At 35.8% G+C, this 23,849-nt stretch overlaps 2 protein-coding genes across 2 annotated transcripts; one reads left to right on the plus strand and one right to left on the minus strand.

Moving 5' to 3' along the window:
* Positions 1-2,578: 2,578 nt before the first annotated feature.
* On the plus strand, positions 2,579-3,728 carry LOC131623919 (uncharacterized). The gene is made up of 2 exons (XM_058894914.1): positions 2,579-3,634; positions 3,720-3,728. Exons 1-2 carry the CDS (start codon positions 2,579-2,581, stop codon positions 3,726-3,728), a joined length of 1,065 nt encoding a protein of 354 aa, XP_058750897.1.
* Positions 3,729-8,022: 4,294 nt separating this feature from the next.
* LOC131623973 (geraniol 8-hydroxylase-like) lies at positions 8,023-9,993 on the minus strand. The gene is made up of 2 exons (XM_058895003.1): positions 9,026-9,993; positions 8,023-8,852 (listed from the first exon to the last, which is right to left on the minus strand). The coding sequence occupies exons 1-2, from the start codon at positions 9,914-9,916 to the stop codon at positions 8,241-8,243; spliced, it is 1,503 nt and encodes a 500-aa protein (XP_058750986.1). The 5' UTR covers positions 9,917-9,993; the 3' UTR covers positions 8,023-8,240.
* Positions 9,994-23,849: the final 13,856 nt, after the last annotated feature.

A 23,849-nucleotide genomic window follows, 5' to 3' on the forward strand; every position in this document is an offset into this window, starting at 1 on the left:
ACCAAAGCCTGTACCAGATCCTGCACCAAAGCCTGCACCAAGGCCTGATAAGATGAAGAGTACTCAGATTGTGAGAAGGAAGAGGTGCAATGAGAGGTTGAAAGAAGTGAGGAATGCAAAAAGAATTGGTGGGCCAAGTTCAACCCCAGATGCTCCTTTGGTGTTTGATAATGAGCCTACTATCAACACTTCAAACAAGAAAAAAAGAAAGTGGAAGGATATTGCTAGGGAAATGACTCAGTAATAGGGTCTCATGTTGTTTCATTTTGAACATTAAGAACATAATGTGCTTTGTTTTCTATCTTTTGTTAAGCACATAATGTGCTTTATTATCTATTTTGAACCTTCTGGTTGTAATGTTATTTTGATGTTGCTACGAATGCTACTAATGTGTAAGGCACATAATGTGTTATTGTGATTGTAATGTTATTTTGAAACATGCTATTTTGTTACTATTACTTATGTACCATTACTTGTTTTGAAACATGATATTTTGAAACAATTAGAACTATATACCATTACTTATAGGCCCTTACTTGTATAACAATCAGAACTCCAGTGTAACAAACACTTATATGTAACAAACACAACCAACTTTATTAAACAACACAATTTGGCAACGTGATACAACGTCAATCGTGATACAACCATTACAAGCTCAAACGGTATTCACTACAACCTCAAAATATTACATGACCACACAACTATTGCAACCTTACAGGACCAGACAACTATTACAACCTATTTTTTACATGAACCAAGTAGAAATGAAAAGCATGTACAAACAATGACAACTATAAAAAAATTCATCTTCTTCCTTAAGCCATCGACCTTTTTCTTCAAATCTTCCATGTTGTTGGTAAGATCTTTCTCTATTTTTCTCATTCGATCTACACCTTCTCCATGATAGTATGTTGTCTCTATTTCACCAAAAAACTCATCATCCCAATGGAATAAGTTGCAATCATCCTCTTTTCCCCAGAACATACACTTCCAATACTTTCTTCCAGGATTTGCCAACGATTTTGAAACAAACATTTTCATGTTCCTATTATGGCCGCATTTAGGAAATCTGGGGTTTGAAGAAATGCTTGAGTTGGAGCAAACTGGGTTAGTCATGTTTCAGAAAGGGAAAATCACGAGCACTGAACAAGAACAAGAAACTGGGTTAGTCAAGAGCACTGAACTAGGAACAAGAAAGTGAAAATCACGAAGAAACGAAAACGAAGGAACAAGATGAAGATGGCTAGGGCATGAGAGTAGACACAAGAATTTTATCCCTAATAAAGAGGGTATTTTGGTCTGTTCAAAAAAATTAAACACATGTGACATTTTAATTGAATTAAAAATAATAAAAAACGAAGCCACATCAGCATTTTTGATGATGTGTCTTGCTTATACCCTATATATTTTATTTAATTTATTTAAAAAAGGGTTAAATACGTTTTTAGTCCTTATAAATATGCGACCCTGCATTTTTAGTCCCTATAAAATTTTCCTTCAATAAATAGTCCTTCTAAAATTTTTATGCATGCAATTTCAGTCTCTACTATTTTCTTAAATTTTAAAAACGGTTTAATTACTCTTTAATTTTTAAATTTTTGAATAATTTTTTTTATATATGTTTAGAATACTGTAAAATATTTATTTACCAAGATTTAGAATTTTTTAAAACGAGAAGAATTAAATATGAAATTTTCAAATTTCAAAAAATAATAATAAAAGTAATGAAAATCTCAACTTAGAAATTAAATTTTGAGTTTCTTTTTTTTCCAGGAACTTTTTAAAACATTATGAACATGTCTGCAAAATAATCCTTGTAAAATACACATTGGTTTGACAGTAGGGATTGAAACTAGGTGCATAATAATTTTATAAGGACCATTTATTGAAGAAAATTTTTATAGGAACTAAAAATGCAGGATCGCATATTTATAGGGACTAAAAACGTATTTCACCTTTTAAAAAAAATAAAACTATCAATATATATTACATACATGTATGTCTTATAAGTTTCGCTTCATTATAAGTTTTTTTTTTTTTTTTACAGGCTTCATTATAAGTTTGACCTGTGCATTGCACGCGTCCATGCCTAGTTATTTTTAAAGAGAAGAGTGTTGCTAAACACAGCATTTCACCACTAGTTTATGTTGGGATTTGAGGGAAAGTACCGACTAAGTTGCATTCATATAAAGAGCAGGTTGACACCACTTCTTTACCCAAGAAAAAGTACTCAATATATATATATTCTTCTATTGAATATGAAATTTTAATCAACAATTTACTCTACATTAAGGTACAATAAGATGAACATGAACAAAAAAAAGTGTTGACCCACTTGTCTAGAGAGAAGTCAGACTCTCTCTCTCTAAACTTATAGTGTCCTTTCTCCTCCCTTACTCCCCTCAGTTAGGGTTTTGAAGCGGCGGCTCTCACCCCAGTCTTTTCTGGTTTTCCTGTTTTTCCACCGTGTTGGTGGCCTATCTCTTTTCTCTTTCTCCGTTCCATCGGAGCCTCTCTCTTTCCCCACAACCCTCTCGTTCTGGCCTTTTTTTTTTTTTACCTGAAAACCTATCTTATGGAGAGTTGGAAGAACATTCCTTTATCTAAAGAGGAGGAGGAAGGAGTTGTAGCGGCTGACGACGAAATCAGTGGAGATGAAATTTTTCAGAGGACCCTGGCTGGGAAACTCTGGACCGACAACAACTTCAACTCGAGGGCATTTACAAGTACAATGATTAGTGCTTGGAAGCTTAAGAACCCGGTTGAGACACAAGAGCTCAACAAAAACTTGTTCCTATTTCGTTTCTCCACAAAGAGAGATTTGGAGACTGTGTTACGGAATGGACCATGGAGCTTTGATCGAAACCTGCTAGTCCTAGTTCGAATCTCTGGAGAAGAACAACCCTCTGCGTTGAACATGCATTTTGGAGTATTTTGGGTTCGGATCTACGAACTCCCTTTAATTCTCAGAACTGAAGCTATGGCAAAAAAGATTGGTGGAATCATTGGGGTATTCGAAGAGATGGATCAGAAAGAAGCCCATAAGAACGGACGGTTCCTGCGTGTCAAAGTTAAAATGGATCTAAAGCAACCGTTGAAAAGAGGCACGGTGGTGAAGTTTAAGGACAAGACCCTGAGGATACATTTTAAATATGAACGCCTACCTACGTTCTGTTTTGTATGTGGCAGGATTGGTCACCAGTTAAAAGACTGTGAATCCCTTGGTGACATCAGTGAAGAAGGCTTTGAAGACATCGAAGAACAGGATCTCTCTTTCGGCCTCTGGCTAAGGGCATCCCCATTACCCAGAATTACGGAAGAACAGCATCGAAAAGACTCGAGTTCAGGAACGTGTAGTAGAAGCCTGTTTAACATCTCCTCATCTCAAAGCAAATGTGGATCAAAAGGTAAAGAGAAGGAGGACGAGGCCGAAGTAGAACAACATCCAGTCAGAGAAAACATGAGCAAGGAAGTAAGGAAGGAGGCTGAGGGCACCAAACAAATCTGCAATCTTGCTATTGAGTCAGTAGCAGAATCTCTAGGTGCGGTTGAGATCTCCAAACCGTCATCAAATGCTGGAAGTAGCCAACATGGGACCACAAAGAAGAAAAAGTGGACAAGGAGGAAATCGGTGAAAAAAGTTATTGAGGAGAAGATTAAGAATAAGGAGCTTGAGACTGGCAAAAGACAACTTATTGATGTGTTGATTACTGAAGGTTCCCTAGAAGATTGTGGGGAAAAGAAGCGAAGGCATGAGAAAGACGGGGAGGCAGCGACACATAACGGACCAGAGGTAGTGTTGGAGACCCAACACTGCCTACCCCAATGAAGATCATTAGTTGGAACTGCCGGGGTTTGGGGAATCCCCGTGCAGTTCGAGCCTTGCTAAGGCTCCTCCGTTTGGAAAACCCCTCCATTGTGTTTCTCATGGAAACACGTCTTAAGTCTGAAGAACTGCAGGTTGTTAAAGGAAAGAGTGGTTTTGAGTCGGGTTTAGCTGTAGACTGTTATGGAAGTAATAAAATGAGGAGTGGCGGAATAGCTCTCTTATGGAAGGAGAATGTTAATCTGTCCATCATGTCCTACTCTCTGAATCATATTTGTGGGCTGGTGGAAGATGCTTCAACGGGTCAACCTTGGACCTTCAATGGGATCTATGGCTTTCCAGAAGAACATAAGAAAAGAAACACATGGGAACTTGTCAAGGAACTGAGCCAAAAAGGAAGCGAAGGAGCTCTGTTTGTTGGGGACTTTAACGATACTCTCTTTGAAAATGAGAAGCAAGGTGGTATTCCTAGATCTTCTGGTCAGTTCTATTGGGGGCGGAACACCTTGGACTCTACGGGTCTTACTGATTTAGGATTTGAAGGATATCCCTTTACGTGGACCAATGGGAGGGAAGGCGAAGCAAATATTCAATGTCGTCTCGACAGGGCTTTAGCTTCTGATTGTTTCATTAACGCCTTTACACCGGTGAAGGTTCTCCATTTAGCTCGTTTCAACTCTGATCATGCTGCTGTCAGGATCGATCTAGAAGCTAATTCGGATACCCAAAATAAGAAAAGGCATCATTTGTTCAGGTTCGAAGAGGCTTGGTCCAGAGATCCAAAATGCGAGTACCTGATTCACAAATTATGGAATAGACAGCCTCTAGGCAGTCTCAAGCTTAAGGCCATGAAAAGCCTTGAGTGCGAATTCCAGGAGTACAAACTGGCCTCGGTGGGGAAGGAGATTAAGAGAATTGAAGGTAAACTGGAGGAGAGTGGGGTGTGGTCTGGGAAGAAGGAAGACTTAGAAATCTACCGGTCTTTGGAGCAACAACGTAACAAACTGCTACAAACTGAGGAAACCATGTGGAGACAGCGGAGCCGTGCGGTCTGGCTGAAACAAGGTGACCGTAACACAAAATTTTTCCACCAAAAAGCTAATCAGAGAAGAAACACAAACGCCATCAAGAAGTTGAGAGATGAAGCTGGTTGCTGGTGGAAGGGGGATGTTCATTGTGAGCGCATTCTGGCAAATTACTTTACTGACATCTTTGCTTCTTCTGCTCCCTCTAATATCCAGGAAGTCTGTTCTGTGGTTGAAGGTAAGCTGGACTCTAATAGTTTCAACTGGTGTCAAGAAGCGTTTACTAGCGAGGAGGTCAAGAATGCTTTAGAGCAGATGCACCCTGTCAAGGCTCCCGGGCCTGATGGTTTACCGGCCCTGTTCTTCCAAAAATATTGGCAAATCGTGGGCTCTGATGTTAACAGAATGGTGCTGGAAATTCTGAATGAGGGGAAGGACCCTAGAGAGCTTAACAACACTTTCATCTCCCTCATACCTAAATGCAAGAACCCGAAGACACCAAAAGACTTTCGCCCAATAAGCCTCTGTAATGTTATAATGAAGATTGTGACCAAGACAATTGCTAACAGAATTAAGAGGATCCTTCCGGAAATTGTCGATGAAGAGCAAAGCGCCTTCGTGCAAGGTAGACTCATAACTGATAATGCTATGGTCGCTATGGAGTGCTTCCACTGGATGAAGCAGAAGACGAAAGGGAAGAAAGGTGTTATGGCCCTCAAGCTCGATATGTCCAAGGCTTACGACAGGCTGGAGTGGGATTTTGTCATCGGTACTCTCAAAGCCATGGGATTCCCTGAGAGTATGGTCTCCCTCATTCATCGATGTATTTCCACTGTCTCCTATCAAATTCTCATCAATGGGCGGCCTAGCAGAATTCTTACACCGGAACGGGGTCTCCGTCAAGGAGACCCCCTGTCCCCTTACTTATTTATTTTGTGCTCTGATGTTTTTTCAGGTCTTTTGAAGCAGGCTAGCAGAAGCAAAAGTCTCCATGGTATTAAGGTGTCCAGGAAAGCCCCAACCATCACTCACCTTTTCTTTGCCGATGACAGCCTTCTCTTTGCAAGAGCAAGTGAGACCGAAGGCCTGGCTATTATACAAATTCTGCAGAGGTACCAGGAAGCGTCGGGACAAGTGGTTAACTTAGAGAAATCTGAGGTGTCATATAGTCGAAACGTACGTGAAGATGTAAAGAATATGATCCAAAACCGGATTCAAGTAAAGACTGTGACAAGGCACTCTAAATATCTTGGGCTCCCGGTTATCTTTGGCAGGTCGAAGAAGGCAATTTTCAAGCTGGTGATTGAGAGAGTATGGAAGAAACTCAAAGGGTGGAAAGAAAAATTTCTGTCAAGATCGGGGAAAGAGGTTCTTATCAAAGCGGTTGCGCAGGCTATACCAAACTACATCATGAGCTGCTATAGGCTCCCATCAGGAGTGTGCCAAGAGATTGAGAGCATGTTGGCCAAGTTTTGGTGGGGATCAAAGAATGGAGAGCGGAAAATACACTGGATGTCGTGGGACAAACTGGCGTGCGCAAAAGGAGGTGGAGGAATGGGGTTTAGGGGAATTGGGAATTTCAACATCAGCCTTTTGGGAAAACAATTCTGGCGCTTGCTGAAGGTGGAAAATTCACTGTTTGCTAGAGTTTTCAAGAGTCGTTATTATCCCAATTGCTCCATTGAAGATGCCCCGCTTGGATATAGCCCTAGCTACGCCTGGAGAAGCATCCTGAGTGCCAAAGAGTGTGTCACTAATGGAATATCATGGAGGATAGGTACTGGAGCTAAGGTAAAGGTGTGGAAGGATAAGTGGATACCGGGTCTCTTGGGGTGTCTGCCTTTTCCTCAAGACAGTAGCGTCAGTGCTGATGCAACAGTGAGCGAATTCATTGACCATGATCTCAATTGTTGGAACAGGCCGCTGATTCTGCAGAATTTCAACCCCTCAATTGCTCATAAAATCTTTAGCATTCCTTTGTCTTTTCGCAGGCCTGAGGATGAACTATGCTGGACCAAAGAAAAAACTGGCGTCTATTCAGTGAAGACTGCCTACCATGCTCTTCAAGCTGTGTCTCTTAGCAGGAAACCTGGTCCCTCGGGCTCAAATCTGGAAAACTTCTGGAAGAAGGTTTGGCATACGCACCTCCATCCGCGTGTGAAAAGCTTCATCTGGAGACTAGGGAAAGACATCCTCCCTACAAAAGCAAACCTTTCTAGGAAAGGAATCAGGTTAGATTGCTCTTGCGCTCTGTGTGGCATGGAAACTGAAACCTCAAACCATCTGTTTTTACACTGTGAGTTTTCTCGGCTGGTCCACTTCTCATCCCCCCTTGGAACTCGCATCCCCCCCAATATGGACACCCTGAGTTGGTTGATGTTGTGTCTTGATGGCTCCGATTGTCTTCGTTCCCAATTGCTCTGCACTTTACTTTGGAAGATTTGGAATGCTAGAAATAGTATGCATTTCCAACAGACCTGTCCGGATCCGGTGAGGGTGGCTATGGAAGCGTGGGATTCGGTTGCTGAGTTCAACGAAGCTAACCCGGTGGCCAAGAAAGGCATTCGGGAACCAAGTGGCTGGAGGGCTGATAAGCAAATTTCTGAGCTGGCTATTGTTCAGGTGGACGCAGGATGCTTTAGCAATGGAGTGGTGGCTTTTGGCTGTGTGATCAAGACCTGGGATTCAAAGATCATCTATGCAGCTTGTAGACGTGATGATATGAGCATTACTCCGGCTCTTGCTGAAATGTTGGCCATCCGTTGGAGTGTGCAGTTAGCCAAGGAGCTTCAGTTGAATAAAATTCTGGTTCAATCAGATGCATCTTCGGTGGTTGACAGCATCAATTCTATAAACTATGTGGCTGAGCTGGATTTAATTGCTGGTGATGTTAGAGAACTTTGTAATAGTTTTTCTTTTTGCTCTGTTATGTATGTCAGTAGATCTTTAAACTCTGTAGCCCATAACCTTGTCAAATGGGGCAAAGCTATTGGGGCTCGATCCTGGATAGTGGATCCCCCCAGCTATTCTGATGTTTATCCCCTCGAGGGACTTTCCGTTTAATGAAGAGCGTATTTCCAATCAAAAAAAAAAAAAAGATGAACATGAACAAATCAAAGACAACAATAATATATTTTTAAAATTTAACACACTTGCATTTATAAATATTTTTTATAGAAATTAGTGAAACAAGATCTTGTTGACATAATTATTTTTTACTAATTAAAAAAAATGCTTATTTATTGTATACAAAGTAAAATACTCACACATACACAGATCTATGACATCAAACTTAACAAATATCAGACTACGAAATCCTTATTTCTTTAAATAATTTCAAACACTATTACAACAAATAGTGTTTGCCAAACATATTTCAAATTCCCCTAGTTGCATACTTTTTCTGGAACAACTCTTAGTGGCTGAGACTTCTCTAATGATAGTCCAAACTTTTCCTCCATGTTCATATCTTCTGTTTTCATTCCATCTTCTAATTTCCAGTCAAAACAATTGATAAATGAACCCAACATCAAATGTAACATCTTTGTCGCCAACGACAATCCAGGACAAATTCTCCTCCCAGCGCCAAATGGCAGAAGCTCAAAATCGTGACCTTTAGAATCAATGTCAGAATTTAAGAATCTCTCTGGTGAAAACAAATTTTCATTTTCCCAAACACTTGAATTTCTACCAATAGCCCACACATTCACCCAAATTTGTGCATCTTTTGGAATTGTATAGCCATCAATTTCAACATTTGCGTTGGCTTTTCGTGGGACTAAAAATGGAACCGAAGGGTGTAATCTAAAAGTCTCTTTTATTATTGCTTGTAAATAAGGAAGCTTAGCAATATCTGAGTCTTCAATTGGTTTTCCTTTGCCAATGATTTGTTCCAACTCTTGTTTTGCTTTTAACATAATGTTTTCATTTTTGACCAATTCTGACATTGCCCATTCAAGAGTAGATGAAATTGTGTCCGTACCAGCAATAAATAAAGTCTGATAAAATCATAACATTCAATTAGTATATAATATCAAAATAAAATAAAAAAAACTAACTACTTACGTCAGCTTGTAGTTACATAAATTAAAAATATGTTGGTGAATGAAATAGTTTAATTAATATTTATTTATATTTATAGATTAATAATGTAAAAGAGACATGTAAGTACCAGAGATAAATGTGGGATTTTGGCAATGCTCATCTCTTGGCTGTGGTCTTCGGCAATGTCGAGCAAGGTTCTTAGCATGTCACTTTTTGTGTCAAAACCTTGTACTTCCCTCAGCTTCAATCTTTCATCAATTAAACGTTGGAAGATATCAAAAACCTTCTGAGCATGAACAGCGTTACGGCGTTTAATACCCTGTAGATCAAAGTCAAACATATTTAACGCAGGAAAAAGATCCGCAATGTTTGGTTTTCCACACTCTTTCAATATATTCAAGATTAGCTCCTTGAAATCTCCAACTGAATCAGATGATTGAACCAAATCTACGGAGAAAATGGTGTTTGACAACAAATTAATTGATGTCTTGAAAACCATATCTCCAATATTAACAGCTTCATTAATAAGACTACTTTGATTAATATCATTGAGACAGTCTTTCAGTTTCTGAAGCCGGATTCCCTTACTCTCATCAAGTGTTTTGTTAGAGAATAATTGATTATTGCATATTTTTCTTAACTCTCTCCAAAGAGGTGCAATTGGTATGAACGCCATGTTGTATTTATGGTGGTCATGAACTTTTACAGCACCGGGAATGGTTCTGTTAGATAGAATATTATCATGGGTTTGGAGTATTTGTTTGGCCATGTTGGGTGAAGATACAACTATGGTTGTTACTTGGCCTAACTTTAGAGTCATGAGTGGACCATGAATTTGAGCTAATTTGGCTAAGGATTTGTGTGGCTTTTTTCCTAATTGATGGAGGTTTCCTATGAAAGGAAGAGGAGTAGGTCCTGGTGGAAGTTTGATCGTGTTTTTGGCGCATTTTGAAAGTAGAAAATAGAGAGTGAATGGTAATAGAAATAAGAGAATCATTGAACTTAGCAAAAACTCCATCTATTAAACAAAGAGATGTATGGTGTTGTAGTTATTCAGATCTAATATTCGAACTATATATGCAACGTGAAGGGAGGAGAAACATGTTATCTGGCAATGCTTGGAGTCAAATATGGAGGAAATGATTCTCTTCATAGTCGCATTTGATAGGAAGCTGTCCACTGTCTCTAGGAGTCAAATATGGCCACAATAGTCTTCATTAATGCAGTAGTAAAATATTATTTTTCTTCCAATATTTTAATCTATTTCAACATTATTATTATTTCTTTATGAAATCAAATCTTTTTTATCAATTTACTTGATAGAGTCAAATTGACTAATTCAATAGATCTCAATTTTTAATAAGTAATTAACTAATAAAAAAAAGGGAAAAGCTAACATGTGCCCAAGGGCACAAGTTAATGAGATATTTATAGAATTTTTTTATTGTAACGCGTGCATTTAATAAATCGAAACTTTAAATATGACTTTGTTGCATTTAATTACATTTAAATTTTTCTAATTATAGTATCCTTAACACGTGCCCTTAGGGCACATGTTAGCATGACCCTAAAAAAAAACTTCTATATTAGATGAAGATAATAAGACAAAAGATCAAACTGTCAAACTTAATAAAAAAAACTTATTTTTGAATGCTGTTGTAGTAGTTATTTAGATCACAAGCCTAATTTATGTATAGGATACAGATTTAGGACACTTGTATCTTCAAAAATTCTTTGGTAAAATATGAAATAAATTATTCTAACGGTTATCCCATATTATATTAAATTGATAGTTATGTCTAAAATTCCAATTTATTTTAGGCATAGAACTTCAAATAACAGTCAGATTAGTTTAATTCGAATTATAAAGAGAGTGAAAATGTACGTGTGTTAAACTTGACACCTAATATCAATTAACCTAATATATAGTTCAATTCTTTTTGACACCTAATATTTATAAATCTTTTTGAAAATGTGCGTGTTAAATTAATTTAATTCAGATGCGCTGAATGACAAACTGACCTACAATGTTAGTACTCTAATATTTAAGTCGGTAAGTGAGTTAAATGAGTTAGTGAAGTTTGAAATTGAAATTGTGTACTTGGAGAATGTCTCACTTTCATTTATATATACTTGACCAACTGTAACCACCCATTATTCTTTAGTTGTACGGTGCGTGGAGCCGTTGGATGTATCTTGGACATAGATCATCTATGCTTTTTCCTGGAGTAATATGCCTATGGTGCGTGTGATTGGGCGAATTGTTCCTTTCTCTGGGCCGCAACTGTTGGCCTCTCTTGCCAACCTAGAAAAGATGCCCCAAGCTCTTGTCTCTATTTGTTGATGTTTGTGTTGTTGTTGTTCTTGTTCATGTTTATGTTGTTGTTGTCGCTGAACTTGATTGTTGTTGTTGTTGTTGAACTTGATTGTTGTTACTGAATGTTGTTGATGTTGAATGTTGATGTTGTTGTTTATGTTGTTGTAGTTTATGTTGTTGTTGTTGATGATGATGATGATGTTGTAAGTTCTTATAGGGTCACTTATGTTATTGTTGAATGTTGTTGATGTTGAATGTTGTTGTTGTTGAATGTTGATGTTGTTGTTGTTGTTGTTTACATTGTTGTTGTTGAATGATTATTAGACACTTTGTTATGTTGTTGTTGTTGTTGATGTTGTAAGTTCTTATAGGGTCACTGATGTTGTTGTTGAATGTTGTTGATGTTGAATGTTGTTGTTGAATGTTGATGTTGTTGTTGAATGTTGTTGATGTTGAATGTTGTTGTTGAATGTTGATGTTGTTGTTGTTGTTGAATGTGTATTAGACACTTTGTTGTTGTTATTTATATGTTGTTGTTGTTTTATGTATATGAGACACATTTGTTATGTTGTTGTTGATAATGTGTATTAGATACATTGATATTTTTGTTGTTTGTATGTTGTTATTGATGACTGTTTACTAGACACATTGTTGTTGTTGTTTTTGAACATCGATGAACTCTTCATCTAGCGATGAAACTCAACAAAGGATATTCATACAATTGATTCTTGTAGTGTTATATTTACCAAAAGAATTGCCTAGGGCATGTCGCGGCGGAAAATTGAGATTAAGCTATTGATTAACTTCAGTCGAAAGCAAGAGTCGCCACCGAACTTTTTTGTTTCCAAAGGAAAGGGAAAATATTGATAAAACCCAACAAAAGAAATATTTGGATACGAGTGAAGCTACTGGAAAACTCATCGACACAATAAAGTCGCCATCGATGGTTTATTTATCCCTCGAGAAGGTAAAGGAAAACATTGAGTAAAACCTAAAAGAAAACAAACAAAGGTCTTACGACCAAGAGAAAGGGTAAGGGAGTCGGTTACGCAAGGGGAAGGGATTAGCACTCCTCACGTCCATCGTACTCGATGGGATCCACTCTTGTTAGTTCTTAATCTATGGGTGCAAAAAAGTCTAAGTCTAAAGTTTAATGCTAAGGAAATGCAATGCATGCAAAATGTAGGGAAAATAAAGTTGTGCTCGTTCGGGACCTATCCCAATGCCTACGTATCCTTTTTGAGGAATTAGAGTTACCGCAGTTCGGTTCAATATTTTCGGTTTGTTTGTGTTTTTTAGGTGAACAGAGGTTAAAATCATATTCCAACGATGCTCGACCTTTGGAGACTTATACGCCTAAGTGTGGAAAGGACTTAACATGTTCTTAAAAAGAGAAAGAAAGATTGGTTTGTATTTTTTAATGTAGATAGTTGTGAACTAGATCCCAATGTATGGATGCTCACCTTTCTCTACTTTTTAATGTTTGATATTTATTAGGTATTTTATGTGTGTTTTATTGGTTTTAATGTAGATAGTTGTGAATTAATCCCAATGCAAATATACTCACTATTCTCTACTTATTAAGACTTTTGTGGGTATTTTTTAAGGTAATTAATTTGAGTATTTATTAGATGTTTTGAAGATTATAAATGCAAGGGGGAAAGAAACAACTAATGGAGACTAAAAAAGTCCTAAAGTTGTCATACAATATGGCCCTAAAGTTAGGATAGAGGGAGACTAATCAAAACCCTAACGTTAACATGCTTGGATAAAAGTCCTAAAGTCTAGATGATTTACCTTGACAAGGTAAAATCATATCATAGGGGAACATGGTAATCACAAACAAGAAAGAAGTAAACACTTCAAAAATAAGAAATAAACATCTCAAGGAACAAAATAATGACTTAAACAAGTAATGAAAACAAATGAAAGAAGTGAAATATTTAATCAATTAATTAAAAATTAATTAAATTATTTAATCAATTTAAAAAAAAATCAATTAGTAAGACTAATCAATTTTAATTAACAATAATCAATTAATTAAAGCAATATTTAATTAATCGATTAAAAGCTCAAAGTGTGCATAAACCAAAATTAAGTAAGAATTAAAATCCTAATCTAATATTTTTTGGGTTTTTAGAATATGATGAAAAAAAGACTAATTAACAAATATTTTTGTATTTATGTATATGAAATTAAAAATAGTAAAACAAAAACAAAATAGAAAAGGTAAAAGTCAATGAAGATGGGGTGTGAAAACAATAGAAGCCGAGCCCATTAACAGTGAGGCCCAAAACAAATTAAGTCCAATAAGGGAGGTGCAATTGCTAGACTGGGGTGCTGAACATGAAAACGTGATTGGGGTCACATCCTAAGCCCAAAACTTACTTGACTAAAGAAACCCTAAGATCCACATAAGGTATTCCGCCTCCTGCTTCAATCGGTCCTCCCCCGGTCATTGCTTTCTCTCCCCTGTTCCAAATTCCTCTGCCTCTGATTTTCGAAAATCTGCAGGTGTTTAAAATACGAAATCGCGTTGGCGTCGGCGATGGTGACGTGATTTGTTATTGCTGTTTATTGTTCCGAAACCGTGTCGGTGTTGAGCTGCTTGAAGGTTGTCGTGGCTGAAATTATTATTCAGTGAGGATACGGTTTGTGGTGTTACTTTGATGAAGGTGATTAGTGATATTGCTGCAATTTGGTGGTGATGTTATGATATGGTTTGTGAAGTGTGATGAAGATGAATTTTGGCTCAGTTTTTGTTGGGTTTCGCAGGAGGTTTGGTGAAGTGAGGATGGTGTTGATGATTATGAAGTGTTTTGTGGTAATGGTTTTTGGTATCAATTGGAGGAGAGTTTTTGGTTCTGTTGAAAAGAGCTTGGGTGATTTTCAGCCCTTGATAAAATTGTATTGATGGTCAGGATTAGATGTAGAATTCTGTTTTGAAATTGTAATGAAACTGAAGGTGAATGTGACTGTGAATTTGAATTTGATGAAATTTGGAATTGGTTTGTTTCCTGAATACTGAAATCGTGAAATCCCTTGGTGAAAAAGAAAACGTGAATCGGCTTGTTGTTGTGGTCCCGAAAAATACTTAGATGGACACAGCTATACCACTTGAATTTACACACAACCAATCACATTTTTTTATTAATTAAATAATAAAACTAAAATTATCTCTCTCCTCCATTATCACAACCACCCTCCATGTTGGCAATTAAAAACGAAATTAAATTTTAAATAAATTTAAATTCTCTCACTTCTTATTGGTTGTGCCTAAATATATGGATTTAGGTTCGTGTCCATGCAAGAATTGCTCTGTGGTCCCCTAACTTTCTTTTCCTTATTTTGTGGACATAAAAGAAATAACTAAAAGTAATAATAATAATAATAATAATAATAATAATAATAATAATAATAATAATAATAATAATAATAATAATAATAATAATAATAATAATAATAATAATAATAATAATAATAATACAAAAACAAAGTGGTTATTAGTAGAATTAAAAAAAATGCAAAAAGGAAAAAAGAAAAGATTAAAAGGATTAAAAAAAGATTTTAATTTTAATTATAACCCAACTTAAAAGTTGAATTAAAATTAAGAATTAAATCAAGTGAAGTATTAATTGAATTTTTAAATTGAATTTTTATTGGAAATTCAATTAAAATCGAATTTTGGCCATCACTTGAAACTTGAATTAATTAAAAGACAAAATATCAAAGTTAATCGGACGATTGAATCAAAACGACTAAATAATCCAATGTTTTGATATAGAAATCATGGATTATAACTAGAATCGATTTAAATCCAAGAAACTTTGATTTTTGTGACCTTGACCTTTTTCGCGCATTCAAGCGTCTTGATGAACATCTCTTGCAAATCGCTAATGAACTTTGAACTTCTGATGATGAGATGACGATAAACGAGGCTTGAGAAAATCATGCCTGAAGTTATAGGTCATGTCTTGAGGAAAACCTTGAAGATGATATATCTTGAAATTCAAAGACAAAACTGTTGTTCAAGATCCATAAAATTCCCTGTTGAAATGTCTTGAAAAAGACCTGACCAAAGATCTTGAATTGAAGCACAACAGACGAGAAATTCTGACTTGGATCATAAATAGGGAAATTAACCCTAGTTTTCACATTTCACCGCTTGTAGAAGAAATATGAGAAATCAGACTGTACAACCTGATATTGCTGATCTTTTGACCCAAAGATGCTTTATGAGTGAAAATATGTTATGCTGATGAAATGCAAAAAATCAGCCAGATAACAGCGAGATATGAGGGAAAATTTTAGGGTGCAACAACGAGGATTAGTTATGCAAGGGGAAGGTATGAACACCCTTCATTTCTATGGTACTCCATAAGAACCTCTTGAAAATTTGTGTTATGATAAAACTGGGTTATTTGCAAAAAAAAAAAGACTAGAAGATGAGAAAAGAAGTATTTTATTATTTGTATGTATGCTCGGCAAGACATCGCATCTCGTGCCTACTTACCCCTTCCGTGCAATAGGAAAGTCAAAGCATTTGTAGTTCGTGTAAATACAAAAATACAGAGGTTTGTTTGTTTGTTTTTAATGGAAAAGACATTTCCCCGCCTTCGAGTGGAAAACACCATTTGCCATCCACAAGTACGAAAGAGTGTGCATTTGCATCATCTTGATATGGAGAACTTTACTTGGACTTTCTAACAAGCATATCTCAACATTCAAGTTGAAAATATCAATCACTCCAACCACATCTCTTAGGAGCTTAGGGTTTGCATCACTATAAGAATTGGACTAATGTTCCCCCTTTTGAAAAAAGTTTTAAAAGAAAAAGTGCACATAGGCACAAAAAGAATGTTTGATTATGTTTGTCTTTTTAAAGTTTTTTAAGGTGTTTGAATATGCTAAGGTGTTTTAGCATTTATTAAGAAAATATTTGACGTCACTTGACAAAGTCAAGGTTTATTGAGAAAACAATTTGAAGTATGAAAGAAGAACATTTTGAAAAAAGAGAAGCTTTGAAAATTGAAGAAGTGGGTAAGAGATGAAGAGACTATCATAAACCATAAAGATAAAGGACATGAAATAAAAGGTCTCATTGTAAGGTAGCCCAAGAAAAAGCCTTTGTGTGTGCAAGTAAACTAACCACAAGATGGAGCAAGCATTTGATATTAGTCCAAATGATAATTCATTTCCCTTTGGATTAAGCCTCAAGATAATCAAGAAAGCAAGCAAAGCATATGATCATATGAATCCTTAAGCAAGCAGATGAAGTTGCAAGATCACAAGTGTATTAGATGAATCTAAAGTTAGCAGATGAAGTCTCTAGTGTCAGATGAAAAGCATTAGATGAACCAAGTATCAAATGAATCAAAATCTCATATGAATCTTAAGATCTCAGATGAAAACTCCAAACATAGGGAAACCATAGTCTAAGTCCAAAGTTTAAACTCCACAAGCACATGATAGTAGCCAATTGTCCTCAATAGCATATTAAAGTTTTTTTAGGGTTTTATCTTAATTAATGTTTTGGGTCTTTTGATTAATCAAAGCACAACGAAAGCAATAAGACAATAAGTATAAACACAATGACAAGAATTAAATGATATGAATGTAAATGGAATTAAAGTAAAAGGCATTAAAGTAAATGTTAGCACAATTATATATCAAAGTTAGTGTTATTGATGGATCAACCGAGTCAGAACAATTTAGCGCTATGTTAAGCAAGTGTAAGTGTATTAATAGCAATTTATGAGGCCGGTCAATAGCAATTTATGTGTCAAACATGTTAGAGAAATGATATGAAATCGTTATCCTAAAACATGTCACACAAGTCAAAACAAAATAGAAGAAGTGAGAGATGGAGAAAGAGAGGAGATCAACCAAATTAGAAACAAACCAAGGGTTTATCCATCATCAAGTTCACTCACTTTTTTAACGGCAAAATGAGATAAATATTTCATCAATAGAACATACCAAAAATGATCCAAATGATCATTTAATGATATGTTTGAAATGACGAAGTTTCATACAATCAAAGTATCATCCAAAGGACTTTTGAACTTGATGAAGTATTAATCACCTCATCATGATCCAAGTCAACATAAAGTCAAACCAAAAAGATGAAGAAAAGAATTAGAAACAATTTTAAAATGACTTAAAAAGGTTTTAAAAGGAAAATAGAAGAGAAAATACAAAAGATGCATCAAATGATCAAATAAATGACCAGAAATTTTTTGAAAAACTATGAGAAACAAAATCTCTAAAGTTCGATCCAAAAAAATTTAAAAATGATGGATAAATAAATTGTTTAAAAAAAATTAAAAAAACAAACAAAAAAAATCATTTTTTAGATCTAAAAAAATGACACAAGGTCAAAATTATGAAAATAAAGGAAGTGAAAAATATTTTTAATATTTTTTTAAAAGAAAATGAAATAAAATGAAATTTAAAATAAAAAGATCCAACGGCTAAATAACGTGTCAGGCCGTGATTGGTTGGAATTCAAACTTTGGTACCAAAGCGCGCGCATTAGTCATCTTCAACCTCCAACTTTCCAATTTTGCAAATCCATGAACTTGGATTCTTAAGCTCAAACATTTAATGCGCAAGCTTTGTTTCCATTCATCGTTCATGTCTCTCTTCATTGGAGCCATTGATTCACTCCAAATAGAGAGAATTTTGCAGAAAACATGAAGAACCCTAGTTCTTCATAGTTAAACTAAATGCTTAATATGATGAATAAATGGTAATTAATATAGGGCTTTCACTCACAAAATTAAGACAAAGAGAGTGGTAACTTGCTTTTTGTAAAATGGAACTCGTATGTACCTATTTGAAGTGAAGCTTCAAGGTCTAAAAATGGTGAAATGGATTTGGTGCTTGCAAGGTGTTTCAAACTTTTGTAATGGTTCAAACAACTTCAGATGATGCCAATGAAGGTTTCTGGGTGGAGAATTGAAATTTAAACAAGTTGGAATTGAAGAACCAACTTATGGTTTTTAGAGGTATCAGGTTGAGATGGAGGTAGAGTGTATGTGGTTTTCAAAGTTTGCAAATGATGGTAAAAGCATGCTCTAATTATAGGAAATGTGATGAGATCATTGTACGTGCCAAATGAGATCCTAAACGTGTGAATCAAACTCTAGAATTTTCTAATATTTGTCAAGTCATGAAATGAGTCGTTTTGCAATCAATGGGGTGCATTTCAACAAGGCAATGTGAGAGTGGTCCCAAGTTAAGTTTTGCGCATTTTTCATTTCATGTCATGTACCAAAATGCAGAGTTTGAGTCACCATGTTCATGCTTAGGCCAAATCTAATTCCCTCATGCCTTTTCTGAATTTTCTTGAGTCAAATAATCCTTTCACGGAGGAGAATACAATGCTAAAAGAACCAACTCCAAAGAGTGCTTGAGATGAAAATGGCAAGTGTGCAAAGTTGAAGTCATGGCCTGAAAATCTAGGTTTTGCATTAAGTCAAACATGTTATGAACCTAGCTTGGTGCACACGTGGCCTGAAATCCAATTCAGAATTTGAGATATTTAGAGGTTGAATTGATATTTGACCTCTGAAGCAAAGTTGTAGAGGACATCAAGAACGACATTTGACTTAAAGAAATAACAAAAAATGTTGAGAATTAAGGAAGTTATGGTATTTGGACAAAAGGGTGTGCCATACTTGATTTTAGATCAATCATACATGTGCCATGCTTGTGATCTCGTAAGGTTTTCGACCAATGTTTAAATAAAAATATTGAGATTTAGAGTACTATGATTGTTGCTTATGTTCAGATTAATTTCCTAGTTGAAGCAATTGACGTGTTTGTTCAAGCCTTGGAGTCGGAGGAGGAGGGTTTATGCGATGATGTAACTTTGCTCTCTATTATTACCGATGTTTCTCATGTGCAACAGATTAAATTGGTTGAGCAACGACATGTGTTTGTTCTAAAATTTTTCCTGCTTTTTAATTATAATTCTCAATGCTATAATGGTTTTCTCTTTCTGTAAGTATTTACTGTATTAGAATAGGAATGCTGATATACTTGACCTGGGAAATATGTATGACAATTGACAATCTATATTTGTCCATTGCTGTGACTTATTTTGTTTCTATTCAACTTCATTACTTGCTGTTGGAATATTTGGCGAGAATTGCTTTCATTGAAGGTTGATTCGTGCTGTTTCAGAGCATTGCGGTGGGATTATCCGATGTGGTTCATGCTAGTGAGCTAGAGACGTCTTTTTGTTGTGTAGTTGTATAAGAGTTTTGCCTCAAATTCGCAAGTAAGCACAAATTTGGGCTACAAGACTAAATCTACAACACCGTCTCTTAGTGTCGGAGTGGCATCAAGACCTGCCACCCCAGCTTATTCAGGTCCTGTTGCCCATATGTCAATTTTCCTACTACTGCTGCAAATCCTCCAGCTAGTGGTACTAGTGCTGCTGGTGTTGCAACTGCAACAAAATTTGAAGCTATCAGACGTGCTCAAGAGCTTTTACGTGACCTCAACAAGATAGTTTTTTAAAACCTTTTTACTCCCATACTTATTAGCATTTTGAACATGCAGTAAGAAAATTGGAACACTTGATTTTGAAAATTGAAACATTTGATCCGTTGTTTTTGTTGAGAAATTGAACAAAGGTGTGTTTTTATATGTGTTGCATTTTGATTTTATTTCATTTACTTTGCTCTCTTTTACACATTCTTCTTCTAACTAATATAATTGGAATTTAGATTAATTGATTGGTTCTCTATAAAGAATAAAAAGTTAAGTACTTAATTTAGTTACATTTTGAAGGGGGGAAATGATTGGAGAGTTTGATTTATTTCATTATGTGATTCTATATGGGTTGCATTTTGATTTTATTTAATTGTGATACGTGTTTTTATATGTGTTGTATTTTGATTTTATTTCATTTTGATATATGTTTCTATATGTGTTGCATTTTAATTTTATTTCGTTTTGAACAAAGGTGTCTTTCTATATGTGTTGAGTTTTGATTTTATTTCATTTGCTTTGCTCTCTTTTACACATTCTGCTTCTAACTAATGTTTTTTTTATTTTGAATAGAGATGTCTTTCTTTGGCATGCCACTACAACTGATGCAAGTGTCCTGTTATTGTATGTAGGTTGCTGATTTTAAGAAATCAGATATTTGTGCTGCAGTGGGTCCGCCAAAATGGACACGAGAGAGCTTTGCATTGGCGATATATTAGTATAATATTTAGACTCACTGGCGAGTTGCAAGTGATGTTTTTTCGTTGATCTTATTAAGTTTCTTAATAACTAGCTCTTATATGTGTACATGGGATTAGAATGCTTGTTTGCTACTTTAATTTAATTAGTATTCAGGTGTGGATTTGTTGCATAACTTTAATACACAAACATGATTTGTTTCTGCTTTTGTTGTTAAAATGAAACAAGTAAAGTGTTGTATAAAAAAAGGCTAATACAAAAAACTGATTTAAATCCAACTCATTAGGTCGGTTAAATACATTTGATTTAAGAAATAAACTTCTTAAGTCGGGTACAAATGGCATCAACAGACCTAAAAACCTTTTCTTAAGTCAGGTCTAAATTCAATTTAAGAAGTCAAAACTTCTTTTGTCGGCAAATTTTAGGTCAGGTACAAAACCGTTTTAACAAGTCATTTTTAACCGACTTAAGAGATGAATGTGATAATAAGCTTCCAGAAACTTCAGTTCTTCCACCTTGAACGGGACACAATTTCTTCTTTAACCAAATATTTCACTTGGAAAGGGTAACAAACCTCCCATGACTTTCGGTACACAACCTAGAACGGCTCTTAGTTTCTTCTTTAACTAAGTATTCCACATGGAAAGGATAACAAACCTCCCATGACTTCTGGTACAAAACCTGAAACGGGTCTTAGTTTCTTCTTTAACCAAGTATTCCACCTAGAAAGGGTACCAAACAAGTTTCTCAAATAAAGAGACTGCCACATGCAGGGGATAAAATCTTAACTTTGATCTGGGATCGCAACAGGCTTCTCAAATAAAGAGACAACCACTTGTTGAAGAACTAACATCTGTTAATTTTGATATGTTAAATCATTACAAATTTCTCTGTCGGGGATTAACTTAAGAGATCGCCACTTGCTACGAAAAAAAGATTGTATCTAACTCGAACATATAAGATTCTCAAATAAAGAGATTGCCACTTGTTGTTGCATAAGGTCTTTGAAAACTGCTGGAGCTATAACTATTGGGGAATCGAATTTTTCATCCATTGAACAAGTCTTCTCTACTAAGGAAAGCAAGATCCAAATGATACAAAACATGCCTTCTTGTTATCTCGGTGTCCAACCTAGAGATCAACAGGTTGCAGCAAGGGGCCAAAGTTCAATCCAGGAACGAGCTGGAGAGAAACGGTCGAACAAGACTCCACCCAATGTGGAATAATCTAAATTGGTGATTCCCTTCGTCGAGGAAAATAAGCTGGGGGGAATAAACTGAAATATAATCCTCACATGAGAAACAATCTCAATAGGGAAATTGAAGAAAAAACTCTCTTAGGGGAATGTAACACCAAGATAGTGGATTTAAAGACACACTGGTACCAAAAGGTAACTCTCACTCGACTTAAGGGGAATGCAAATGAGCAAGAATTTCTTTTGGCTATGCATGAAAATGGCATTATGAATGTTTAAATGCATGTAATGTTATGATTATGCTGACAAAACAACACAATAAACAACTAGGAAACCAGAATAACAAATGAACTGGGTACTCGGTCAAAACTCAACTAGATGGAGACTCTGCCACATAGCTTATCTTTTGAAACAACTTCCATGGGAAATAAACCTCTGTTGGGGAGCTCACAACAAAACTTCAAGAATCAAAGAGTCTTCTTAACATTATAATGATAAACTGGCTGAAAGAAAACCAATCTTGGGCCAAACAAAACATAATTATCAAATCATTGGAGAGTCCTCATGAACTACTGTAGTGGGGATTTAAGATCCGCGCTTCAAGACTTGGTAAAACTTGAACAACCACAAACATTCTTTTTAGTTTGTTCAAAAGTCAAAGAAAGATGTTTTTTTTGTAATTTTTTAAAAGCATGCTTATTATTAAAACTTTGTTTCAAAAATTACTATAAAAAATAAATGACATCTTGCAAGAGAAACAAGTAAATAAGAATTGAAATTGATTGACAAAAGATCACAGTTTTTATTGATAGATTGGTGGTTCGCCGAAAATTTAACCCTATGGATCATTACAAAGTTTGGAAAATGGTAAATGGAAAGGCTACATCGAAATACAATGACCACTATTCTGCCTAACAACTTTGGTAAATGGAAAGGCTACATTAAAATACAATGGTGTAATACTTAAGAAGTCTATTAAAAATGTAACATCAACGATAAAGATATCCAAACTATTAAATAAAGGTCCTCTTTCTCTCTCCATTCATATTAAACCTTCTCACCAAGGCACAACAAAATTGCGCTGTGTGCTTTCTCGATCATAGTCGTCTTCTCCGCTGCTGTTAATGCTGCATTCATGGCTGCCTCTCCCTTCAATGCTTCCAAGCAACCATGTTGAACCAGTAGGGCTTTCATCTTCAAGTGCCACAGACCGAAATCATTCACTCCTATGAACTTTTCAATCTCATACTTTGTTGAAGGCATTTTATCCACGCTCACCGCACCAATTTGTTGTGAATTCAATGCCAAGAACAAAGTATAAAACAAGGGAAGAATAAAGAACAAGGAAGAAGAAGAACACAAGAATTGATTATAACTGTTATTCTTTTACTTTCTCTTCACTACGCCGTACAAGGGCTTTCACAGCGCTTTTTTTGGCCTTTAACAGCGCTTTAAAGCGCTGCCAAAGCCAGCGCTGGCGTAGGCTACGAAAGCGCTTTTAAAAGCGCTCTGGTAGACCCCCCCTTTAAGAGCGCTTTCCTGGAAAAAGCGCTCTGGTAGGACCCCCTATAAGAGCGCTTTCCTGGAAAAAGCGCTCTGGTAGACCCCCCTTTAAGAGCGCTTCTTAGTAAAAGCGCTGGCAAAGACCAGTAAAAAAGCAAAAAAAATTAAAAAATTACGCAGCATACAAAAGCGCTTTTGGAAAAGCGCTCTGGTAGGCCCCCCTATGAGAGCGCTTTTTCCAGACAAAGCGCTCTCATAGGGGGGGCCTACCAGAGCGCTTTTCCCAAAGCGCTTTTGTATGCTGCGTAATTTTTTAGTTTTTTTTGCTTTTTTACTGGTCTTTGCCAGCGCTTTTACTAAGAAGCGCTCTAGTATGTGGACCTTTAAGAGCGCTCTTTAGAAGCGCTGTAGTTGCTAAATGAGGTATTTTTATGTGCAGCCTATAATTTAATCCTCCCAGTCGACCTGTAATGTTTTCGACCTGTAATATTTTCGACCTGTAATATATTTTCGACCTGTAATATATTTTCGACTATATTATTTCAGCCATCAGTAAGACAATATATATACTAATATATACCATTATAATATCCAAAATTATATATATACATCATTACAAAAATATATATATACATCATTACAAAATCAACAATATTATAGTTCAAATCTGCATGAAAAATTGCTTAATATAAAATTGACACAATTCCTCTTTGATTTCTTCTAACTTTAGCTTCG

This window comes from Vicia villosa, unplaced genomic scaffold (assembly GCF_029867415.1).
Source record: "Vicia villosa cultivar HV-30 ecotype Madison, WI unplaced genomic scaffold, Vvil1.0 ctg.000089F_1_1, whole genome shotgun sequence".
Taxonomy (NCBI): Eukaryota; Viridiplantae; Streptophyta; class Magnoliopsida; order Fabales; family Fabaceae; genus Vicia; species Vicia villosa.